General features: G+C 42.3%; 1 protein-coding gene across 3 annotated transcripts in view; it reads left to right on the top strand.

Annotated features, from left to right (window-relative positions):
* runx2b (RUNX family transcription factor 2b) overlaps positions 1 to 20,333 on the top strand; it is a 163,943-nt gene that overhangs the window by 136,284 nt on the left and 7,326 nt on the right. For 2 of the 3 annotated variants that reach the window (XM_044106484.1, XM_044106485.1), the window contains 2 exons: positions 13,451 to 13,618; positions 16,004 to 16,165. In XM_044106484.1, the coding sequence (XP_043962419.1) occupies positions 13,451 to 13,618; positions 16,004 to 16,165 (330 nt within the window). The remainder of the gene's footprint in view (positions 1 to 13,450; positions 13,619 to 16,003; positions 16,166 to 20,333) is intronic. The other variant, XM_044106486.1, reaches the window with a different exon arrangement.

A 20,333-nucleotide genomic window follows, 5' to 3' on the forward strand; every position in this document is an offset into this window, starting at 1 on the left:
TTCAGGCGAACCAGAGTTCACGTCTTTGGTCCGCATCAGAAGTCGGTTGCAGACTTTCCAGGTAAAAGGACTGGAGTTCGATGAAAACGGACTAAACAGAGCTGATGTGAATGCACCCTCAGTTACACACAGCTGGGCTGATTAGGTGACCTCTGAAGTGAATTGGTTGAACTGGATTTTGTTTAAGTGTGTCATTGTGAAATGGGCTGAATTATCTTTTAACAGTGAGTTGGACTAAAATCCTATCAACTAGTTGATAGGATTTTAATCTATTATATATATCTATAGAGATATATAGATATATAGATATATCTATATATCTCTATAGATATATATATATATAGATATATATATCTATATATCTATATAGATATATAGATATATATATCTATATAGATATATAGATATATCTATATCAGATATGCAGATCTAATAGGCCTCATTAAATGTCCTTTTGTGCTAATAGACAGGGAGGGCAACCAGCTCCCTGTGGTTTGCCACTGCACATCTAAAACCCTCAGAGTTTTAGATGTTACCTTGTGTTTAGAAAATACAATAAAAATCCCAATAAAATACATTAAAATTAGTGGTTGTAATGTGACTAAAATGTGAAAGACTTTAGGCTTTTAAGAGTAGGAACCTTTTTGCGAGGCTCTGTAATTGAATCGTAAAGACTGTGTCATCCCACATAACCCCTGAACCTCTTTGCTTTGCTGTTAAGTGGTCAGAATTACCCCGGTGGTATAATTTACCCAGAACTAAAGCCAGAACACGTATCCCTCTCAGGGGTCATTACGCTGAGGTCTAAGGGTGGCAAAACACACATGTGCCCTCTCCCCTGCCGCCTCTCCTCTTTTTTTTTTTTCTGTCAAAATTTTCGGCGCTCGCTCACTCGAGCCGAGGGGCAGCGGCTGTCTCCCACCGTGCGATTCTATCTGTGAACGCTTCATTTAGACATGGTGGGCTTTGTCAGCCATTACAGCTCTTATTTTGTGTTAAACGAGCGGGTAATTAGGGGGGCCTGTAGTGCAGCGGGCCCCTGCGGGGAGGGGTCAGCGGAGCTGCGGAAACAGTAGGCCGTCTCAGGGCTTTGACATACACGGGCGCTTTATGGCTCTCTGCTGTCAAAACACCGTGTTGTTTCTGGAAAAGAAGGCCGACAATAACCCTGGATTTCAGGCGTGCGGTGTGGGCCGGGCTGGAAACTAGAAGCAGAGGGACATTCTTGATTCTTTTATTGATATTCCTTTAACACTCTGCAGTTTTATTGACCCTTCATTAATAGCTCATCTGGTGGTGGGGTGTCTTTCAGGAAGGACATTTTGTCCCTGTGTTTGATGAGCCTTATGGCTGCCATATGAGTCCAACCCCCCGTCACCCACCGCCCCCCCCTCCGACGGATGTGATTTCCCCCCACCGCCTCTCCCCCTCCCCAGCTAATATCTGTGGAGGAATAAAGTGGGACCACCCGTGAACGAACGGTCCTCGTATCTCTGCGCAGTCGACTTAATTAATTGCGTGGTCAGAGTGATGAATATTAGCGAGGCTTTGTGTAAAGATCTGTGGTGTGAGGTTTACGGCGTGCACGTGGGTGGGGGTGTGCGTGTGTGTGGGTTTGGTAAGCGGTTAGTCAGGTCCCTCTGACCACTGCGCTATTAGCAGTAGGCTAACTTGGTTTCTGCGGCTTGCATTGTCCTTAATGGCTTGACAGCTCTTGGTTACCCTGTGGCTTGCCACTGCACCCAACAGCTCACCAAGTGTGTGGAGGCCTGTGTGTGTGTGTGTGTGTGTGTGTTTCCTCTTTGGGCACGCAAATATGATCTGCAAAGGTCTGTGATGGATCTCCCGCATTTCCCTTGCTGCATTTTTCGCAGGGAAAGAGAGGGAGAGTAGAGAGTGTGTTGTGTGTGTGTGTAGGTGTCATTAGTCGAGTGCAGCCACAGTGCAGATTTGGAGCAGAGCTAATAGGCCTCATTAAATGTCATTTTGAGCTAATAGACAGGGAGTGGCTGTTTAAACCAATATGCTTTTATAGGTGGTTCTGTCTCCTTTCAGCTGCTCCTTATGGTGGCTGCGGCCAGCTGAGACAAACTTCCTGAGTGATTATAGCGGAGCTGCAATAACACAATAAACAAGGCTTTCTGTCCAAACCCACTGTTCTCATTAGAGTTAATTGATCGCAGGCGAACAGAGAAGGTGACAAAACCCCGCTGTGGCATCCATCACAGTCTGTCTCTTCTGGGGCTCGCGCCTCGTAAGCGGGCGCGAGTTTATCTTGTGCGTCAGCGCCGTTGGAGGTTCGTGGTCAGATCCATCTTTGCTGTTTTGGCACCTGGACAAGTCGAGACTTGGGGCTTCTGGATTTGGGGATGGGAGTGTGTTTTGGTTCGGTTTTGGTCAGGGTGTTAACAAGTCTGGTGAGGAGGCCCTGGTTACTTAAAATCCTGCAGACAATGTTAGTGGTTCAGAAGACCTGTCTGCCAAGCCAGAAGCCCCTGTGATACACATCCACATACTCACAAAGCCACTGTACTTGTATGTGCATATGTTTTGTTTTGTTTTTATGTCTTTAGCATTACAGCAGCTTCGGTTTTAGTGTTGCAGAGCTGAATGATTTGAACCAAAATATGCCGACACGTGATTCAATAAATCATATTGTTTAAAATACTTAAAGTCAAATGTAAAATCTTTTGGGATGAGCTAACAAAAAGCATGTCTGTTTCAATATGCAGGGCTAAAGGACCACTGTTGACTTCCTGAATGTCAGACACAGTACCAATGTTAAATCAGTAAAGTCAAGTTTATTTTGATTGCACATTTCAGCAATTCAAAGGGTTTACGCCATACAAACATAATACATCAACCAACAAACAGGTTGATCAATGTTCAACTTACTGCTAATCAAAGGCAACTCTCAACAGACTGATTTAGAGGAACTCGGTGTTTCGGCATGTTTGCGGGTCTCTGGGAGTTTTTTCCAGATGTATGGCGCGTAGAAGCCGGATGCTGCTTCTGCATGTTCGGCTGCGGTTCTGCGGGACGCAGACGTATTAGAGTATCCAAACATCTTGGACATTTTCACACTTTGTCATGTTACAACCGCCGACTTGGATGCACTTTAATCAGATTTACCAGCAAAAAGTGCTAACCTACCAAGATAATGACACGACTGTAAACGAGAAATGAACGAGCAAACCTGGAGTCACAAATAGACGGACAGGTGGGGGAATTTATTCATTTAAGTTGACGTCTCCCAATGCACGGCACTGTTACACAAGACTGGGATAGCTGCCTTCATCGACAGCGCCATCGGATCCGATTTCAAAAGTCTTTAGAATCTGTGGCGAGACCTCATAATAGATGTTTTAAGAAGCTATCCATCCAATCTGAAAGAGCTTGAGCTGTTTCAAAAAGTATCTTTTTTCCCCTCTGCTTCACTATTTTGTGTTGGTCAGTAACATAATAGTCTCAGTACTTTGCCAGGCGCTGTGGACGCGATCAAAGGGAATACGATCCAACTTTTCACATCATTCTGCCTATTAAATGTAGCTGCGGATGGAAGGCCAGAAAATGCACGAACATAAATATTACGCAGTTTTTTCGATTAAGTCTACCGCTTGTAGGACGAATGCGCTGTGTCCCAAAGCGTGACATTTAAGCTGTTTTCTTTGTGGCGGACTTTAAAAAGTTTAGACACTCAGTGACACTTGACAAACTGCTGCTGTTAATTGTTTTGTCTTACACAGCATGACTTTTAATCCTCCATTTTGGGAAACGTAAAAGACAGCAATAACAGGTTGTACTTTCTACTACATTAAACCCAACATAAACCTCCTTTTTCACATCCTTCTAGAGTTACACAAAATACGTTGGTAATAGTTTGGACTTCTCCTCTGAAAACTGTACTTTAAAGTTAAACCTGGGTGGAAATAGAAGGGAGGAAGCTGAACTTTTCATCCTGTGAGCAGAAAAATCGACACATCTTTTCCATGGAGACAGGAAGAGCTCTTTATGCGATTTATTTTTATTTAGTCAATCATACGAAGGATTTATTTTACATTTGACTTTCTATTACAATTCATGTTCAAACCTGACGGTAAGTACCTTTACAGATGCTAATTGCAGACGAGGAGTTTTGGATGTTATCAGTAGCTGGCTTTTATTTAAACAAATTAGATACAAGATTCAGGGCAAGTTTTACCTCTAAGGTTGATGTTCTGAGCAACCTGTGGAAAAAAAAAAAAAAAAAAAAAAAAAAAGCAGAACTTCTTGATTCAATCCAGGTAAGAGGATTGCAAAAGAATCACCTTCGTCTTGAGGCTTCAGCTGGAGCAGCTTTTCGCAATGGGAGCTGGATGAATAAAACTCACCCAAACATCAGGAGGAAAAGAAATCAAAAAGCAGGATCGAGAAAGAAAGAGAGAGAGAGAGAGAGAGAGAGAGAGAGAAAGAGCGGGGTGGGAGGGGGCGATGAAACAAGAGCAAAAATACTGCAGGCTTTTCCCAAGGCAGCCAGTCACTTGAATGTCTTATGAAGTTCCTTGAAGAGGTGCCAAGACTCCTACAACACAGAATTATTCACAGAGAGGGCAAGACAAAGAGGAACACAGAGGAATAAAGAGACACAAAGTGAATCATAAAGAGATAATGACAAAAAGGACTCCGTCTGGATCTGGTTTCTCCCTGAGCTGCACCAAAATAAAAACATCTCTCGGATTTGTTCTCCCCTGTTCTGAGTCAAAACACTTTAATGTGAGCAGAAAGGTGCAGAGGGAGCCTGTCTGAAAACCGCACACAGCCCAAACTGTCTGCCTTGCTCTTTAAACTTTGTACAGTATTGTACAAATGTGTATAAAGTGTGTTGAATAAATGTATGGCCTCTGGGAGTTGCTGCATGTGTGTGTGTGTGTGTGTGTGTGTGTGTGTGTGCCCTTCCCTCGCCTGGCTAGCTTCCTGCAGGCTGGAACGCACGGACCACACAGACGGCTGGCAGAGCTCCACGACAGCCTGGCTCCCTCTTTCTCGTTTTTTTTTTTCCTCCTTCGCCTTCTCTTTTTCGCTCGCTGCCTCGTCTTCCACACCTCCTTTCTCATCTCGCTTTTTGTTTTTTCACTCCTTCCTATTTTTCTCTCCTCCAAAAAAAAACAAAAAAACAATAAAAATAAAAAAAATCTGTTTTCGTTCTCCTCCCTCCTCGGTGTCTCCTCTCTTCCCGCCCTCCTCCGGGCTTTTGAACCAGAACCCCATGGCGGACAGGCATTCGGACCACACCGATTCGCCGGCGCCGCCACGCTCTACCAGTTTTGGATCGGCACCTGAAGTAATTCATTGCTCCTGAGCGCCCTGCAAAAACAACACGGCCACTGTGAGAGGGTCGAATAATAATAATAATAATAATGACAATTATTATTAGAATAAAACACTGAAATATGGGGCCGGTGTATTCATTCGTCAGATTTACTGTTTCGCCGCCACTGAGTGGCTGATTGGATTGCAGCCCCGCGGGACGGGAAGGAGGACCTGAGATCTCTGAATCAATTGTCCAAGCAACCGTGAAGGCCTCAGCAGAGAGCATGATAAATGTACTTTTTTTTTTTCCCGCATTGAGCGTTTTCGTCACACGTTTCTGATCCGAGGCGATACGCAGAAGAGCTTTCTGTTGGTGTGTGTGTGTGTGTGTGTGTGTGTTCGCGTTTCTGGAATTCGCCTTCTCTGGTGTTAAAAGCGATGTCAATAGAAAGGTTTGATCCTTGCAAAAAGGGATATTACCAGAAATTTTCCCAATTTTTCCAATAACTTGACGGTATTTTGTTGGGAATCCTAAGTCACCAAAAACGTTTTACTCTCACAAAGGTCTTTTTTAAACACTTTTTCTAGATGTTTCCGTGTGGTTTTAATAGAAGAATATTGCTTTGGATCAAAGAGGTTTTTGGTCCAACCAAAACTTTAGCAATAAGCCCGAGCTCATTGCTAAAAACAACACGAGCAAATGATGTTCTTGGAACTTTTACTTCATGTTCTGGATGTGAATACCTGAAACCCCCAAAAGAAAAGATAAAGCTGTTTTTTTGAGCAGCTGCAGACTCACTCATAGTAAAAGGGTTATGGCCAGTTGTTAATCACAAGTACGCAACATTTGCTCTGCAGTCTGTAGCGATGGTGCTTGTTCTCGGAGAAGCATCGCATCACCACTTCATTCAGGCCCAACGGGCCGCGGTGCTGTTTCCAAAAGGGAGGAGGAGCGTCGGAGTTTGTTAGTCTGGTGGTTGGAGCACAGAAGGTGAAACTGGTCTGATGTGGCGGCACCTTTCACCATAACCACTTTCCAATCTGATCTTTCCGATTGCCTGGCTTGTTTGACATCTTGAAGCGAAGCCGACTTGAAGCGAGAGACGACCGGCGCCTTTTGACATCTTCTAGCCATCTGTTAGCTTAGCTAATATATAGACTTCAGCTAAAGAATTGCACTGATGAAAACATTGGGTAGACACCGCTAGTGTCCAGTCTCTTTTAAGATTTTTCCAGACTTTTTCAGGATTCAAAGGAAATATGTGGCAGCCATTTTTCAGCCAGCTGACTGGGGGAGTGCAGCAACAGGTTGCTGTATGATCCACACATAAAAACTTCTGGTCGTAATTTTAATTATGACTTCTCAGTGAAGGGACTTCCTGACTGTAGGAAAAGTATGATGGACTATTACAGTTATGGTTATACTTAGGCTCAATTTAGTGGTTGATTCTCTGGTATAAATTATTGTCTGAATCATTAGCTGTTATGTAAACAACCAAGCTCATTCATATCTGCCTTAAATACACGAGTATGTACTACTCAAAGTGCAAATAATCTGTTTATACTCTAGCTTCCACTATGTTTTAAACACATAATAGTCCAAATCTACTATTTAAGTCAGTTGTTTACCTCAAAATATAAAAAAATATGACTTCAAGGTGACAGGAAATTTGATTTCAAACATGTAAGTGAATAAATCAGCTTTTTTTTTCTTTTTTTTTGTGAGAAAACAAAAAAGGGGAAAAGTCTAACTGTTGTTTGGAAATGTCTTGACAAAATGGTGGAATTAGAAAAATTATATTGGTTTTAAAAAAGCAACTTTTTGAAACCTTTACTGGATGCTGACAGCCAACCTCTGCTTGATTACTAATATAAGAACAGCAACCAAAGTTGTTTGAGATATTTTGCAAGAACTTAATATTTAAACGTGAGCAGAAACTTGTACTCAAACCGTTTAAGTGATTTAATATAAATGAAAAGGTTTACTTGAATATGTGCCGAAAAGATAAAGACCTTCTACTGGATGATTTTGTCCTTTACTTTCTGATGAGTTCATAAACACACTGGCTATAAAAAAGTGAATTTTTTAAACTCATAGGCATGAAATAAATGCTTTGTTTGCTTAATTCAGACAGACTGACTCATTTCATATCACTTCCCTTTGCTAGGCTACGCTATCCCTGTATTGGCTAAAGCTGCGTGTTTTTTGTGAACAAAATTTAGCAGGAGGGACATAAATCTTCCTGTCTTATTCTTGGACAGCAACCAAATGTGTTTCGCTGGTCTCAGAGAGATCCTGTGCTGGGGGCACATGAGAGACAAGTCATTTGTTCGAGATTTCCGTGCTCAGGATCACATTCATTCTTATGCAGCCATTAATCATTGAGGACTTGGGATCTGTTGCCTGATATAAGCTGAAGAAATGTTATTGATCCTTTATTATTTCTGGTTTTGTGTGTGTGTGGGTGTGTGTTTGGGTGTGCCTGACCCAGTGGTGCCAGTGTCAGTGTGCAATGATGCTCTTGTGCAAATGTTCATGATCGCATGTCCAGACATTTCCATACCCCCTTCCTCTCTCGCTCTTTTTTCTTCTTTTTTTTTTTTTTTTTACTTCACAAGAGTGTGTTTTTTTGTGTGTTAAAGTTGCTCACATCTGGTCTGAATCTGGACTAAAGGTATATGCATATTTCTAAATTCTTTATATTTGCAAAAGCAAAATTGATCTGCACTCCCTGATTATTGTGGTTACTGTAACTGGCTTGTTTCGATGGTCAGCTCAGACCTTTACCATTAAATTCTTTCCTTCTGCATTTAACAATAACATCCCTGTGTGCTTAAACCACAGCCAATCAATTTATTGTTTAGGCATTAAATATAGAAATATAGATATAAGTCAGTGACGTGCGGTCAGGGGAGGCAGGTGAGGCAGTGCCTCACCAGCCATCATGAAAAGAAGCAGTATATGAATCAGCATAGCAATTGTCAAATTGAAAAGACAATGATACAGAGAAATCCATTCAGTAACAGACAATACCAGGACTTCAGAGTTCAATGGGAAGCTGGGTTATGTCCCGCAGTTGTCTGCCAAATTAGTGCATTTTGTTACAGAGTGAAAGACGATGCAATACACTCATGTACATGTTGGTCCAGAAATCAGTCCAATGAAATGTTTGTACACAAAATCTAACCCTTATCAATCTTTTCACTATGGTTCTGTATGCATAATGTAAATCCTCTCTGTCTGGTGACTGTTACTGTTCTGACAGACTCTCCGGCCACATAATCGAACTTGTGATGCTTTGCCATTGCATTCGTTTTTGCTCAGATTGTACTATTCTCAGCCAGGATGCACCAATAGTTTTTCAACTCCCTGAAGTTTTTGATAGCTCCTACATAACCTAACCCAACCTACATATTAATATTTTACCAAGCAGTTTTAAATTTAAGAAAAAAAAAAACAAAAGCTCATATCTTGCTGTAACCAGACTAAGGGTATATAGCACGTGCTGCATATTTTTACGTTAAATTCTTTATATTTGCAAAAGCAAAATTGATCTGCACTCCCTGATTATTGTGGTTACTGTAACTGGCTTGTTTCGATGGTCAGCTCAGACCTTTACCATTAAATTCTTTCCTTCTGCATTTAACAATATCATCCCTGTGTGCTTAAACCACAGCCAATCAATTTATTGTTTAGGCATTAAATATAGAAATATAGATATAAGTATTATAAACTGCCTAAATCTCAAACCATTTTGTTTCCTAGTTTTGCTCCACATTTCCCTTTGTTTTGATTCTGAATCATTTTTGGACCAACTGACTTGTGAAATATTACAGATAAACACTTTAATAATATTTGCCAGTGCCATAAAACCACATTTCCTCACGGTATAATGTGAGTAAAATATTAAAACTAACTTATTAACAAAATCATTAGCTATCTGTGGTTGGTACCAATTTACAACACATTAATTAAGTTCTTTTATAACCAAACTACAACAGTGGACCCATTTCACAACATAGATCCCCATCGCTAACTGTGAAAAGCTCTTCACTTTAGCACAAGCCCAAATCATTATAAATAAAAATGATCAGCTCACCTCCTTCTTAAAAAAAAAAATGCCAAGCTGCTTCCCACCAAATATAGCCGACCTCATTAGAACTCAATTTTAATGTAAAATTATTTGAAACCTGTTTCCAGAAGGCATAAACTCTGTTTTTAAGTTCATTTTGTACCTTATGATTCATTGGATCCAATGGACCTTTTTTTTTTCTTCTTCTTCTTCTTCTCTTATTTCTCATGAGTCATAAAAGTTGGTGTATATTTGTTCAGGTGTGGCTGTAGAATAGAACAGCTTACCATGACTGCTGAGTCTGGTAACATTTCCACATGGGACTTTTGGTGTCTAAAACCGTTTTAATGTGTTGCTTTATTTTAAGCATGTGAGCAGTTTCACATAGTTGTTTTTCAAAATCCATCTTGAAACACTTTTGTGTTTTTTGGGGGGTGGGGGGCATTTTTTTGACTTTCTTGTTCTACTTTGAATTATTGAGTATTTTAATTTGGAGCGTGTCGAGTAGTTTTAGGATCCTGTGGCCTTTAATTTGGGGGTTTAGGGTTTAAGGAAGCAACCGTATCCCGCCCGACCTTTTTCTCTATGAATGATTTATAGTTGAGCCACCGAGCTGACTTCTCACTTAACTGTAAATATTTACAGTAACAGTAAATTTAACCTGCGCAGCTCAGACGTCGCGCTGTCCAAATACCACCTTTGTGCTCCGGGATCCTCCTGAAAGACGTTGCGATCCAAAACCCCCTCTTAACCGTTTCACCATTTGTTGCAGTCGGCCCGTCTAATGGGGCCTGTGTCGCCTGACTGGTTCAGAGCTCTTAATTTACTGGTCATCGGGGGTCTCTTCCTCACCCTGTCCTCCTCCTACTTGTGTCTGTCCCCCTCATCTCACTTGGAACTCCTTTAGCTATTTATTTCCATCACCAGGAGACAGGCTGAGCACAAAGCCCACACTGTGTCCCGGGGCTTTTTTAGGACAGAAACGCTGCCTGTTTTAAAATGGAAACGCTATGATTGACTGGGCACGGCTCACACGGAGGAACGAGGAATGCCTCGACATGAATAAATTACCCGCCGGAATGATGGAGACGCACTATTAATGAAGTATGGAAGTGAATGGCTGTCGACACCAGATATTTTTCTCGCTCTCCGTGCGACATTAAATCAGACTTAGCCTTTCCTGTGGAGTCTGAGAAACACCACAACAGCAGCAGAGGACATGGTGAAGATGGCGGACGAAGGCGGTAACAGAGGCCGGAGTCCGTGGTTGGTTTGTTAAAGTGCTCAGAGACAAAGACCTTCATTTCTGAAAACATATCTGGTTGTTTTAGTAAAAAAAAAATCTGATGTATTTGGCCTTATAAAGACTGTCTGTACATCTGTCCGTCCTCAAGAAGTTACAACATTAGCGAAAAGCTCACTTATTTCAGTAACTCACTTCACTAAGCGCAACACATTACAGAGATTAATCAGACAGGCTGTTTCATTTATACTAAGCTAATAAAACATGACATAAAAAATTAGAACATGACATCAGACTAATAAGAGAACGTGTCTAATACAGAATCGTGAGCTTCTATGTTCAACAAAGACTCTTATTTTCAAAGGATCTTACAAACAATATATCTTGTCTGCATCAAGCCAATCACAGAGATCACACTACAATTATAATGATATGATTGCACCATGTCAGACCAATCAATGACTCCCTTTTTTCCTCCCTCTCTTGTGTGATTCATTGCAGGAAGATTTTTGGTGTTTTGGTTCCAAGATGTTGTTCCACAGTGAAATAATTTGTTGTGAAGAGCAAGATAGATTTTTAATTTCATGTCTGAGGTCGAAATAAAACGGAGTTGCAGAGGTGGAAAGGTGCCAAGCTGTAATGGGCGGCTCTGAAAGAATCCACTCTTGTCATTTTGCATTTATTTACTCATTAAAGGGTAAAAAGTCTTGCAGAAGCTTGGGAAGCTGAACACAATACGCAGCAAAGCTCCTCCAGCCAGCATGTCAGTGATACATTTGGTAAACCATTCTTAGTTTTCTTTCTATGTGATGCTTTAGAAATACAAAAAACGACTGTCTTTGAGAATTGACTGCCCTTTTTCTTTTTTTTTTTGTTTATCCTCATGTCTGCTCTCCTCAACACCCACCCTGAGTTGTAGGTGTAGTGCCAGGCCTTTGTTCCCAGCTCTGACTGCAGGCAGGTTGGGCAGGATTGTGAAGTAGCTCACTGTTTCTGCCCGGGCCAGCTGGAGCTCGGCCAAACACAGCAGGAGTTTCTGCTCTCCACTGTTTGATATTTACTTTACCGCTTTTACAGGGGAACTAGTGCAAGACCAGACAGACATACTGACACAGTGCTGTGTCGGTGCTGAAAAGAACTATGTGTGTGTGTGTGTGTGTGTGTGTGTGTAGGCCTCTTATAATACCCCACCTTTACAGAACGGCAGTCCACACCTGGCCCATGGCCCGGGAAGGTTTTGATTGGGTTCCCACTGCAAGCTTGATAGGGACGGAAAAGGGTTGGGCTCAGAAGAAGAAAGTGTACTTGGTCTGGTATGTTGTGGCTTACCGCACGTGGGTTATCTAAGTTCATGATTTTTCATTATTTGCTAGCAGCTACAGTTGCATATCTAACAGTATTGATGGGTGGACTGGCTGATGGGACGACCGGAGACCTTCCCGGTGGGCTCGTGGGTTAGTGAGTCGGTGGTTTAGCCCGTGGAGGAACTGTCACTGTCGTTTTTTGGTGCGTCACAACGCCTCCAACTACGCCATTTCAAATACCTTCTCTGCTCTCCAGCACTACAGTTGGGCATATTTGCTGCGTATCCACAGGGTGGACCTGTAAACACACGAACGAGCGCTACGAGGGTAACCCTTCACACAAAGCGCAGCCTACGAAAACAATTAGCTGCCGTGGCTTTTATTAACTCAAAACAATCGCAACGCGGAAAAGCTCGGTCTCCAGTAGTACTACATAAATTAAATCTCTGCGTCAGCCGAAGAGACAAAGTGAAAAACAGTAGAGCTGAATATCATCAGCATAGAAATGATAAAACATGTCATATTACTTGGCCTTTATGAGAACAGAAAAGAAATTTAGTTTATTTCAAGCTTCTTTAGGTTCAAGCAAAACACGTTCATCTCCAGAGTCTCTGTATATTTCTCTCTTAGTTGTTAAGCTGTCATACAAGGCAATGCTAGATATTAGCCTAGCCTTTTGTGAATTAAGTGCCATAAAGTGGCCTAAATCTTTCCACTGACTTGGAAAAGCAAACTGAGAGTCATAGCATTAAAGATCTGACTTGTCATCTTGCAGAGGATATTTGTTGAATTGTGAACCAGCTACTGGGGCTGCACAGTGGCGCAGTTGGTAGAGCTGTTGACTTGTAGCAAGAAGGTCCTGGGTTCGATTCCCGGCCCGGGGTCTTTCTGCATGGAGTTTGCATGTTCTCCCTGTGCATGGTGGGTTCTCTCCGGGTTCTCCGGCTTCCTCCCACAATCCAAAAACATGACTGTCAGGTTAATTGGTCTCTCTAAATTCTCCCTAGGTGTGAGTGTGTGTGTGAATGGTTGTGTGTCTCTGTGTTGCCCTGCGACAGACTGGCAACCTGTCCAGGGTGAAGCCGCCTCTCGCCCAGAACGTAGCTGGAGATTGATACCAGCAACCCTCCTGACCCCATTAGGGACAAAGGGTGAATAGAAAATGGATGGATGGATGGATGAACCAACAGGGCAGCAAACATTCAAACTGAATGTTTCATTTACACTTGATATACTTTGTGGTAACAAGTCACGTCCAAAACACCAATGTGTGGCAGAAAACTGGTACCGATAACCAACCATACCGACTATTCCCCCTTTGCTGTGGGGATCATTTTTTCTCAGAAAGGACAGGAAAGCCGGTCAGAAAAAGACTTTCAAACCCACACACTGGTTGCAACAACCTCTAACAGTAGTTGTCTCAAGCTGTCTTACCTTTGCCAAAATGATAAGTCCTGCCATTGTCACATGATCATAACTGATGTAGCCCCTCCTTTTTCTTCTCGTTTTCTTTTTTTTTTTTTTTGCTTTGCTTTGTTCAGGGCATCGTCAGAAACTCGAGGACCCGCCCAAAACTGGCCTGTTCTCAGAGCGCCTTAGTGATCTTGAGCGGATGAGGGTGAGGGTCACGGTTCCCACGCAAACGCCCCGGCCAGCTCTCAACACCGCAGCCAACACCTTCAACCCGCAGGGTCAGACACAGATTACAGGTGAGCTACTACGGTTAGCTTTGGGCGAGTAGTTCAAGAGTTAAACATCCACCTGCGGTTTAAAGGGTGGAGATAACAAGGCGTCGAGTGTAAGCAGAGTTAGGAAGCAACTAGTTACATTCACTCAGTTGCATTTACTTTTAGGAGTATTTGTGCAATGCTGTACTTTTTACTTGCACTTGAGTAATTTTGTTATGAAGTATTGCTGCTCTGACTTGAGTACAATTTCTGGATTCTCTACCCACTGACTGAAGAACGAACACGTTTTAACCCAAAAGGTCAGACACACCTGTTCACATAGTTAAAAGTTTTATATTGAAAAAACAAACAAACTGATTTCAGAACATTATTTTTTTTTGTTACTTATGGAAATTATAGTCATTTTGATCCTTAAAATACCAAAATTTCCACTTAACTTCATATTTTGGTCTGTCTGATGATGTGATTTTTGAATCTCAAATGAAGTAGTAGACTTTTTACCAAATACTTTTTTATTCTCTTGGATGTTTCCAGTTTTTTTTTTTTTTACTTTTACTTGAGTAATAATATGTTCAAGTAGTGCTACTCTTACTTGAGCACATTTGCTGGATACTCTACCCATCTCTAAGTGTAATCCAAAAAAAAAAAAAAAAAAGCATCTGCAGCTTTTTTTACAACATAAACATCAGCCTGGCCTTAAAGCTGCAGAAAAGACGTATGACTGCACACATGACACACATACCCGTCTTACACTTCATGTTTTATGTCAAGACAAGGCATTTGAAACATTTTGTCCTCTTTAACAATGCGTTGGAAATGCGACACCGAAGATGCTCGAGACTAATCTCCAACTCGCACCACAAGCTTTATGGCCGCTGAGCGTTTGCCAAGCATTGTCCGGCCGAACCACTCGGAGCTCCGCTGTGAAACATCAAACCCCAACTGGAGCCGCGGCCTGACGGCACGAGAGTCTGCGGAGCGTGTTATGTTGCGTCTGAGATTGTCTGTCCCTCTCTGCCCCGCCGCTCAATCAGTCTCCGGCTCTGACGGTAACACCATCTCTCACGGTCGGGCACGGCCGCCACCCGATCGCTCCCAAATCGGGAAACCCGTCGCACGTGGTTATTTAAGTCTCAGTTATTTTTGGAGCCGGGCATTGTAGTGCTTCTAAGGGGATCGTTAGAGGCATGGTTAAACAGCGTGTGTTACACGCTCTGGCTTAAAGCGCCGACTCGTTTTACCGAATGATATTCAGATTCTTTTTCGTTTTTGAAATCGTAACGTAAGAGTAAAATTCCCATTTCGACTCAACCCCTCACGCTTTTTTTTTCCCCCTGAACTTTTCTAGCTGTACATTTTCATCTGCTTGCACTTTTTGTCCTTTGTTTTTTTTTTAAATGCAAAACAGTGCCATGGCTAAAGTATTTATTTATTTTTATTTTTTATTTTTTTTCACATAGCAACCACTAAACCTCAATGCGTTTCATCAGGAGATGAACACAAAGTGGTGCTTGACTGTGGAAGGATAAAAAAATTGCATAAAAATAACATTGCATCCCTGTTGTGTAACATAGTGGTGGCAGGGTGGTGCTGCTGGGGTTCTTTGAACAAGGCTGAGAAAGTTTAAACTGAAATCCAATTGAGAATCAGTTTCCTTATTTATTTATTTGTTTTGTAGTTAAATAGTCCAAAAGCATCTTCTTCTGTCCACGTTGCAACAACACACCGCTTTGTTTCTCATAAAATCCCTTTAAACTACATTGAAGTTTAACACCGTAACGTGACAAAAAGTGGAAAAGCTTCTCTTGCCACTGCATATCAACTTTCTGCCTGCTTGCTGATGTGTTTTTCTTTCGCCCTCCTCCCCTTTCAAGCCCAACTTCATGTATTAAACTAATTACAAAGTCTGTTCTTCCAGTAGCCTTAAGAAGAACAAACTACAGCTTACAGTGTTTCTGAAGGAAAGAAAAAGCCTTGCCGGTCTGTTGTGTCGCTGCACAGACACAATAACAGAGTCTGGCACGCTGTGGTATTTAGCGTGGCATGTTTACATCCTGGACCAGGGCCAGCGAGGCTTTTCTGTTTCTCAGCTGCGAGCACACAGTTTTATAAGGCAAACAGGAAGATCTTCTCCTCAGAGGTAAACATTGGTTGTGTCACTGGCGAGACCTTTTCCAGAATACACACGAGTGATATCTGTAATCCTAAGTAAAACTACAGATGAAAAGAGACAAGGAGGGGCCGGGGGGTGGGGGGGACAAAGTCCAAAGCTGCTGTAAATGTCTGACTTTAGCGAAACTGATTGGAGTGTTTGAATGTGCATGTCGGGGCACTTGTAATTATTCTCCCTTTTTTTTTTTTCTCGCTTCCTTTCCTTCCTTTCCTTGCTTCTTTTCTTCCCATCAGACCCTCGTCAGTCCCAGTCCTCTCCTCCGTGGTCGTACGAACAGCCGTACCCGTCCTACCTGAGTCCCATGGCGTCCCCCTCTGTCCACTCCACCACCCCCCTCTCCTCCAGCCGAGGCACGGGCCTGCCTGCCATCAGTGACGTGCCTAGACGCTTGCCAGGTAGAGCCATTACTCTCTAGGGAAAGATAAACGTCTAATAACTTAATGCATCACGAAAGCGCATAAACGCAGGTCCCCTCACTGTGGAGCGTTAAATCAGACGGAAGGTTTCCTGTCACAATCTGAATGGCCAACTGCTTTAAATGCCAAACTAACAAGAGAGAGAGAGAGAGAAAATTCATATACACTCAAAAAACTTTGAAGAATCTCGGACAGCTAAGAGGTTAATGTCCTGGCTCTGTAAGCTTCTGATTGGCTGATTAACAACACTTGAGTTAGACAGAGACACAACTCTGTGTCCCTGAATGAATTGAACTATTCATCTTGACAAATAACTACAGACAATTCTAAGCAGCATTGGAATGTCCAGCCGTTCATGAAGGGGTTCTGTGCAGAGGTTGCGCTAGACCAGTGGTGTCCAAAGTGGGTCCTGGAGGGCCGGCGTCCTGCATGTTTTAGTTCTCTCCCTGGTTTAACGCACCTGGATCCACCTGGATCGTTAGGAGGCCTAAGAAGAACACCGACTTGCTGAAAAGGTTGTTGCTACCACCAGGGAGAGAACGAAAACGTGCCGGATGCCGGCCCTCCAGGACCCACTTTGGGCACCCCGGCGCTAGACTCTTTCGTTTCCGGTCATTTTGACTGACGAGGGTTTAAAAAAAATAAATAAAATCCTGTCACGATCTGCTTCTAAAATGACATTAATGAACATGTTCACTTGCGGTTATTTTTCATTCAGTCTAATTAACATTCAGCCCAAACAAGAAGTGTCGCCAGCTCTGCGTATTTTGAGTGACTGTAGGCATGTTTTTTTGTTGTTGTTGTAGTTTTTTTCCTAAAGTCGCTTGCAAATTTAATGAGTCGTGGGTTGCGTTTTTTTTTTTTTCTTTTTGTTTTGCGCTTGTTTTTGAACGTGAAGTTGCTTATTTTGGCTCGACTTTATTTCGGAAAAGAAAGATTATGTCAAGCTACCCACAGTTAATCAAAACACTTATGGTGTGTAGTTTGCAGTGATGCAGGGTTATACTCAGATATATGCTGGAAAACCACTTTGAAATCTTCTCCTGTTGGACGTTTTTTGGAGCTTCTTTCTCTCAAGACGAGGCAACGCTGTTAACCAGCTGAGAGCAGAGAATCTGCATCGCAACATCGCCCAGAAATTAGGTGAACACAGGCATCTATTTCATCCACTTGTGAGTAATCAAATGTCTCTAGTCCATTGTGAGGGTTTGGATTTTTGCCTCGGACAGAATATCTTCTCACGGCTGTTTTAATGTCGATCTGAATGCTGAGTCTGCGCTCTTGATGCAACAATGGAGTCGTGTGTTATAAGCAAAGCTTCAACCAAAGTTTTGAAATCGGGGAACATTTCTCAGACTCCTGTAACCTAGGGGTTTTGATCCGCAAGGCTTTCACATGCCGCCAAACAAGTTTCTCCCCCCCCAGTACACCTGTTTGACTTGCTGCCATGTGTAGGTTTCTTTCTCTCTCTCTAACTTTCTTTTTCTCTGTTTCCTTGTTCTAGCGTACTTCACCCTCCTCTCCGTGTGTGTGTGTGTGTGTGTGTGTGTGTGGGTGTATGTTAGTATGTTTATGTGCCCCGAGCGAGGGCGAGTGATTAAGCGCTGCAGCCGTGTGACTCTGCATCAGAAAGGTTTAAAACCCAGCCAGCTGCCCTGTCAGTCTCTTTTGCTTTTGTTCTCCAAGTGGCAGATGTGCACGAGAGCGCACGCGCATTCGTTCCGAAGCCTGGCCTCCCCCCCTTTCCCCTCCCGACCCCGACGCCCCCCGCTCGCACACCTGCGCGATGTGATGCGCCTCAGGCTCGCTGATTCCCAGAGATCATGTTGACACCTTGTCAGGAGGCTCCGTAACATTATCTGTACCGCAGGTCATGCGAACAGAAACTGAGATGCCCCTCTAAGTTTTTCACAATTTGTCACTTTTCAGTTGTATGTAATACGCTTGGCAAGCGAGCTGCAGAGCATAATTGGAAAGTAGAAGGGAAATAAAATGTTGTCAATACTTTATAGAGCCACCCTTCCTTAGGGTGTGTCGCCGCTTTTTAATTTATTTTTATTGGGGCCTGCCCATAGCAATGCATAAGGAGAGCAGTGACTGACTTGCGAAGCAAGTCAGTCACTGCCTCCATGCATTGCATGGCAGGCACCTATTGTTCTACACCCACTAGAATGTTTCTTTATTATTATTATAGTAACTTATTCTTCCGTTACCGTTAATGCGGCTCGCATCGTAGCCCACCCATAAAAGTGGTATCAAAACGTGCGGCTCGAACCCGGCATTGGAGCTATTACTTTTGGTGGGATTTGGAGTTACCATGGCGACGTAAAAAGCAAAAAAACGACCCCAAAATCACTAACGAGCTCACCAGGTGCAATCTCGTCGTCAAGGGGATGAGGCAACCTCTAAATCTTAAAAATACCCTATTTTTGAGGATTTTCTGTGTCGTCATAACTTTATGTAGAAACGCCATTCAAACTTCATTTTGTAGATACGTCTGATCTCTTTTAAAGTGAAGACGCGTCGATATGAATTATGGTTTGTCCACAACTTCTTTCTAAGCGACCAAAGTTTTGATTTTTGGAAAAATCAGAGTGTGAAGGCCGCTCTGCTAGAGTGAGAGTCAGAGCGACATTTTGACCCCAAATCATTTTTTAACTCGCCTCACGCCACAAATATTGCATGATTGGTATCAAACTTGGTCATGACATTGATACGCGTGCTCTGCTCTGGTCAAATGTTTTCAAAAATTATCTAGCGCTTACAGTTTTCTCTCCAGGTGCTTCAGAGCAAAGTCATGCGCCAGGGTAGCAGACAGATCTCACTGATTCACTTCCATGTATTTCTGAAAAATTTCAGACCTTGGCACACACTTATTTTATCTCATCGCTGTTAATACTGTGAGTGAGGTAGAGATATGAATGGCGGACTATGTGAGACGACAAATAGCCCTCTCATATGCTTCAAACGGTTTTCGAATATGTATTACGGTTCTAACGGAAACAGTTTTTGCAATGCTTTTTTAGTCAAACTGGCTGGCTCAAACAGAGAATTGTCTCCCCTGGATGTCTCACTCACAGCTGGCAGAGAGGATTATTTACCATGGCAACGGAACCCAGAGCAGGGAGAGCTGCTGAGGACTACAAATACGCATCACTGTAGTTCGAACTACTAGTTCAGTTAAAACAGAGGAGGACTGAGCTGGCCTTTAGAAAAACTTGCTGCTATGGGCTGTATATAACTAATTTAACCCAGTCACTGTTACACATGGGATGAGTCTAGCCTTTGAAATGAAGCTTACTGAAAATTTCAAAATAAAAGCCCTTGAAAATTTTTACATCAGGTCATTGCTTTTTGAGCGTTATATGACTGATTTAATCCAATGACTGTTACACATGGGATGACTTTGACCCTTTCAAATGAAGCTTAACAAAAATTTCAAAATAAAAGCCTTGGGAATTTTTACATCATGTAATTGCTCTTTTTGGCTTTATGTGACTGGTTTATCCAAAGCACTCTTACACATTGGATTAGTGTGGGCATTTAATATGAAGCTTACTGCAAATTTCAAAATAACGCAGGTAGCAATGATATCATTCTGCATTATCTGTTTATCCGAGGTTAGGGAACTGCCTTGCGCAGCAAGGCAGTTCATTAGCATTAGCCTTTTAGCTTAAATAAGCTATTTTCTATTTTTCAGACTTATTAGCCATGTTTAGTATACTTTATGGAGTAAGTAAATGACAGTAAACATTCTAATGATACCCCACATGCTACTGAAAGTATTTATGCTTACATTAGCATATTTGCTCATTTTAGTTTTAGCTAATACACTTGCTTTATCATACTGAATGTTGCATGTCCAGCTTACTTAACATTCTTGTGATTCTCCACATGCTATTGATTACATTGCAGCTTTCTTTAGCATCGATGCTAATTCTTAGCATCAGAACGCTGGGTCCAAACCGACGGGCACACTTTGGCAGGCCCCAGTTAAATTTCTTCAGGAATTTTCTAGTTTTTATTATTATTCTTTGTAGCTTGCAGTAGACTATCTGTAAACGTAAGACTTTACGCAAATTTTTAGCTGGACTTAGTTTTGGCCTTTGACTAGGCCGTTCTAAGCAGGGCTGAATTCCGATCAATC

This window comes from Gambusia affinis, linkage group LG22 (assembly GCF_019740435.1).
Source record: "Gambusia affinis linkage group LG22, SWU_Gaff_1.0, whole genome shotgun sequence".
NCBI classification, from domain to species: Eukaryota; Metazoa; Chordata; class Actinopteri; order Cyprinodontiformes; family Poeciliidae; genus Gambusia; species Gambusia affinis.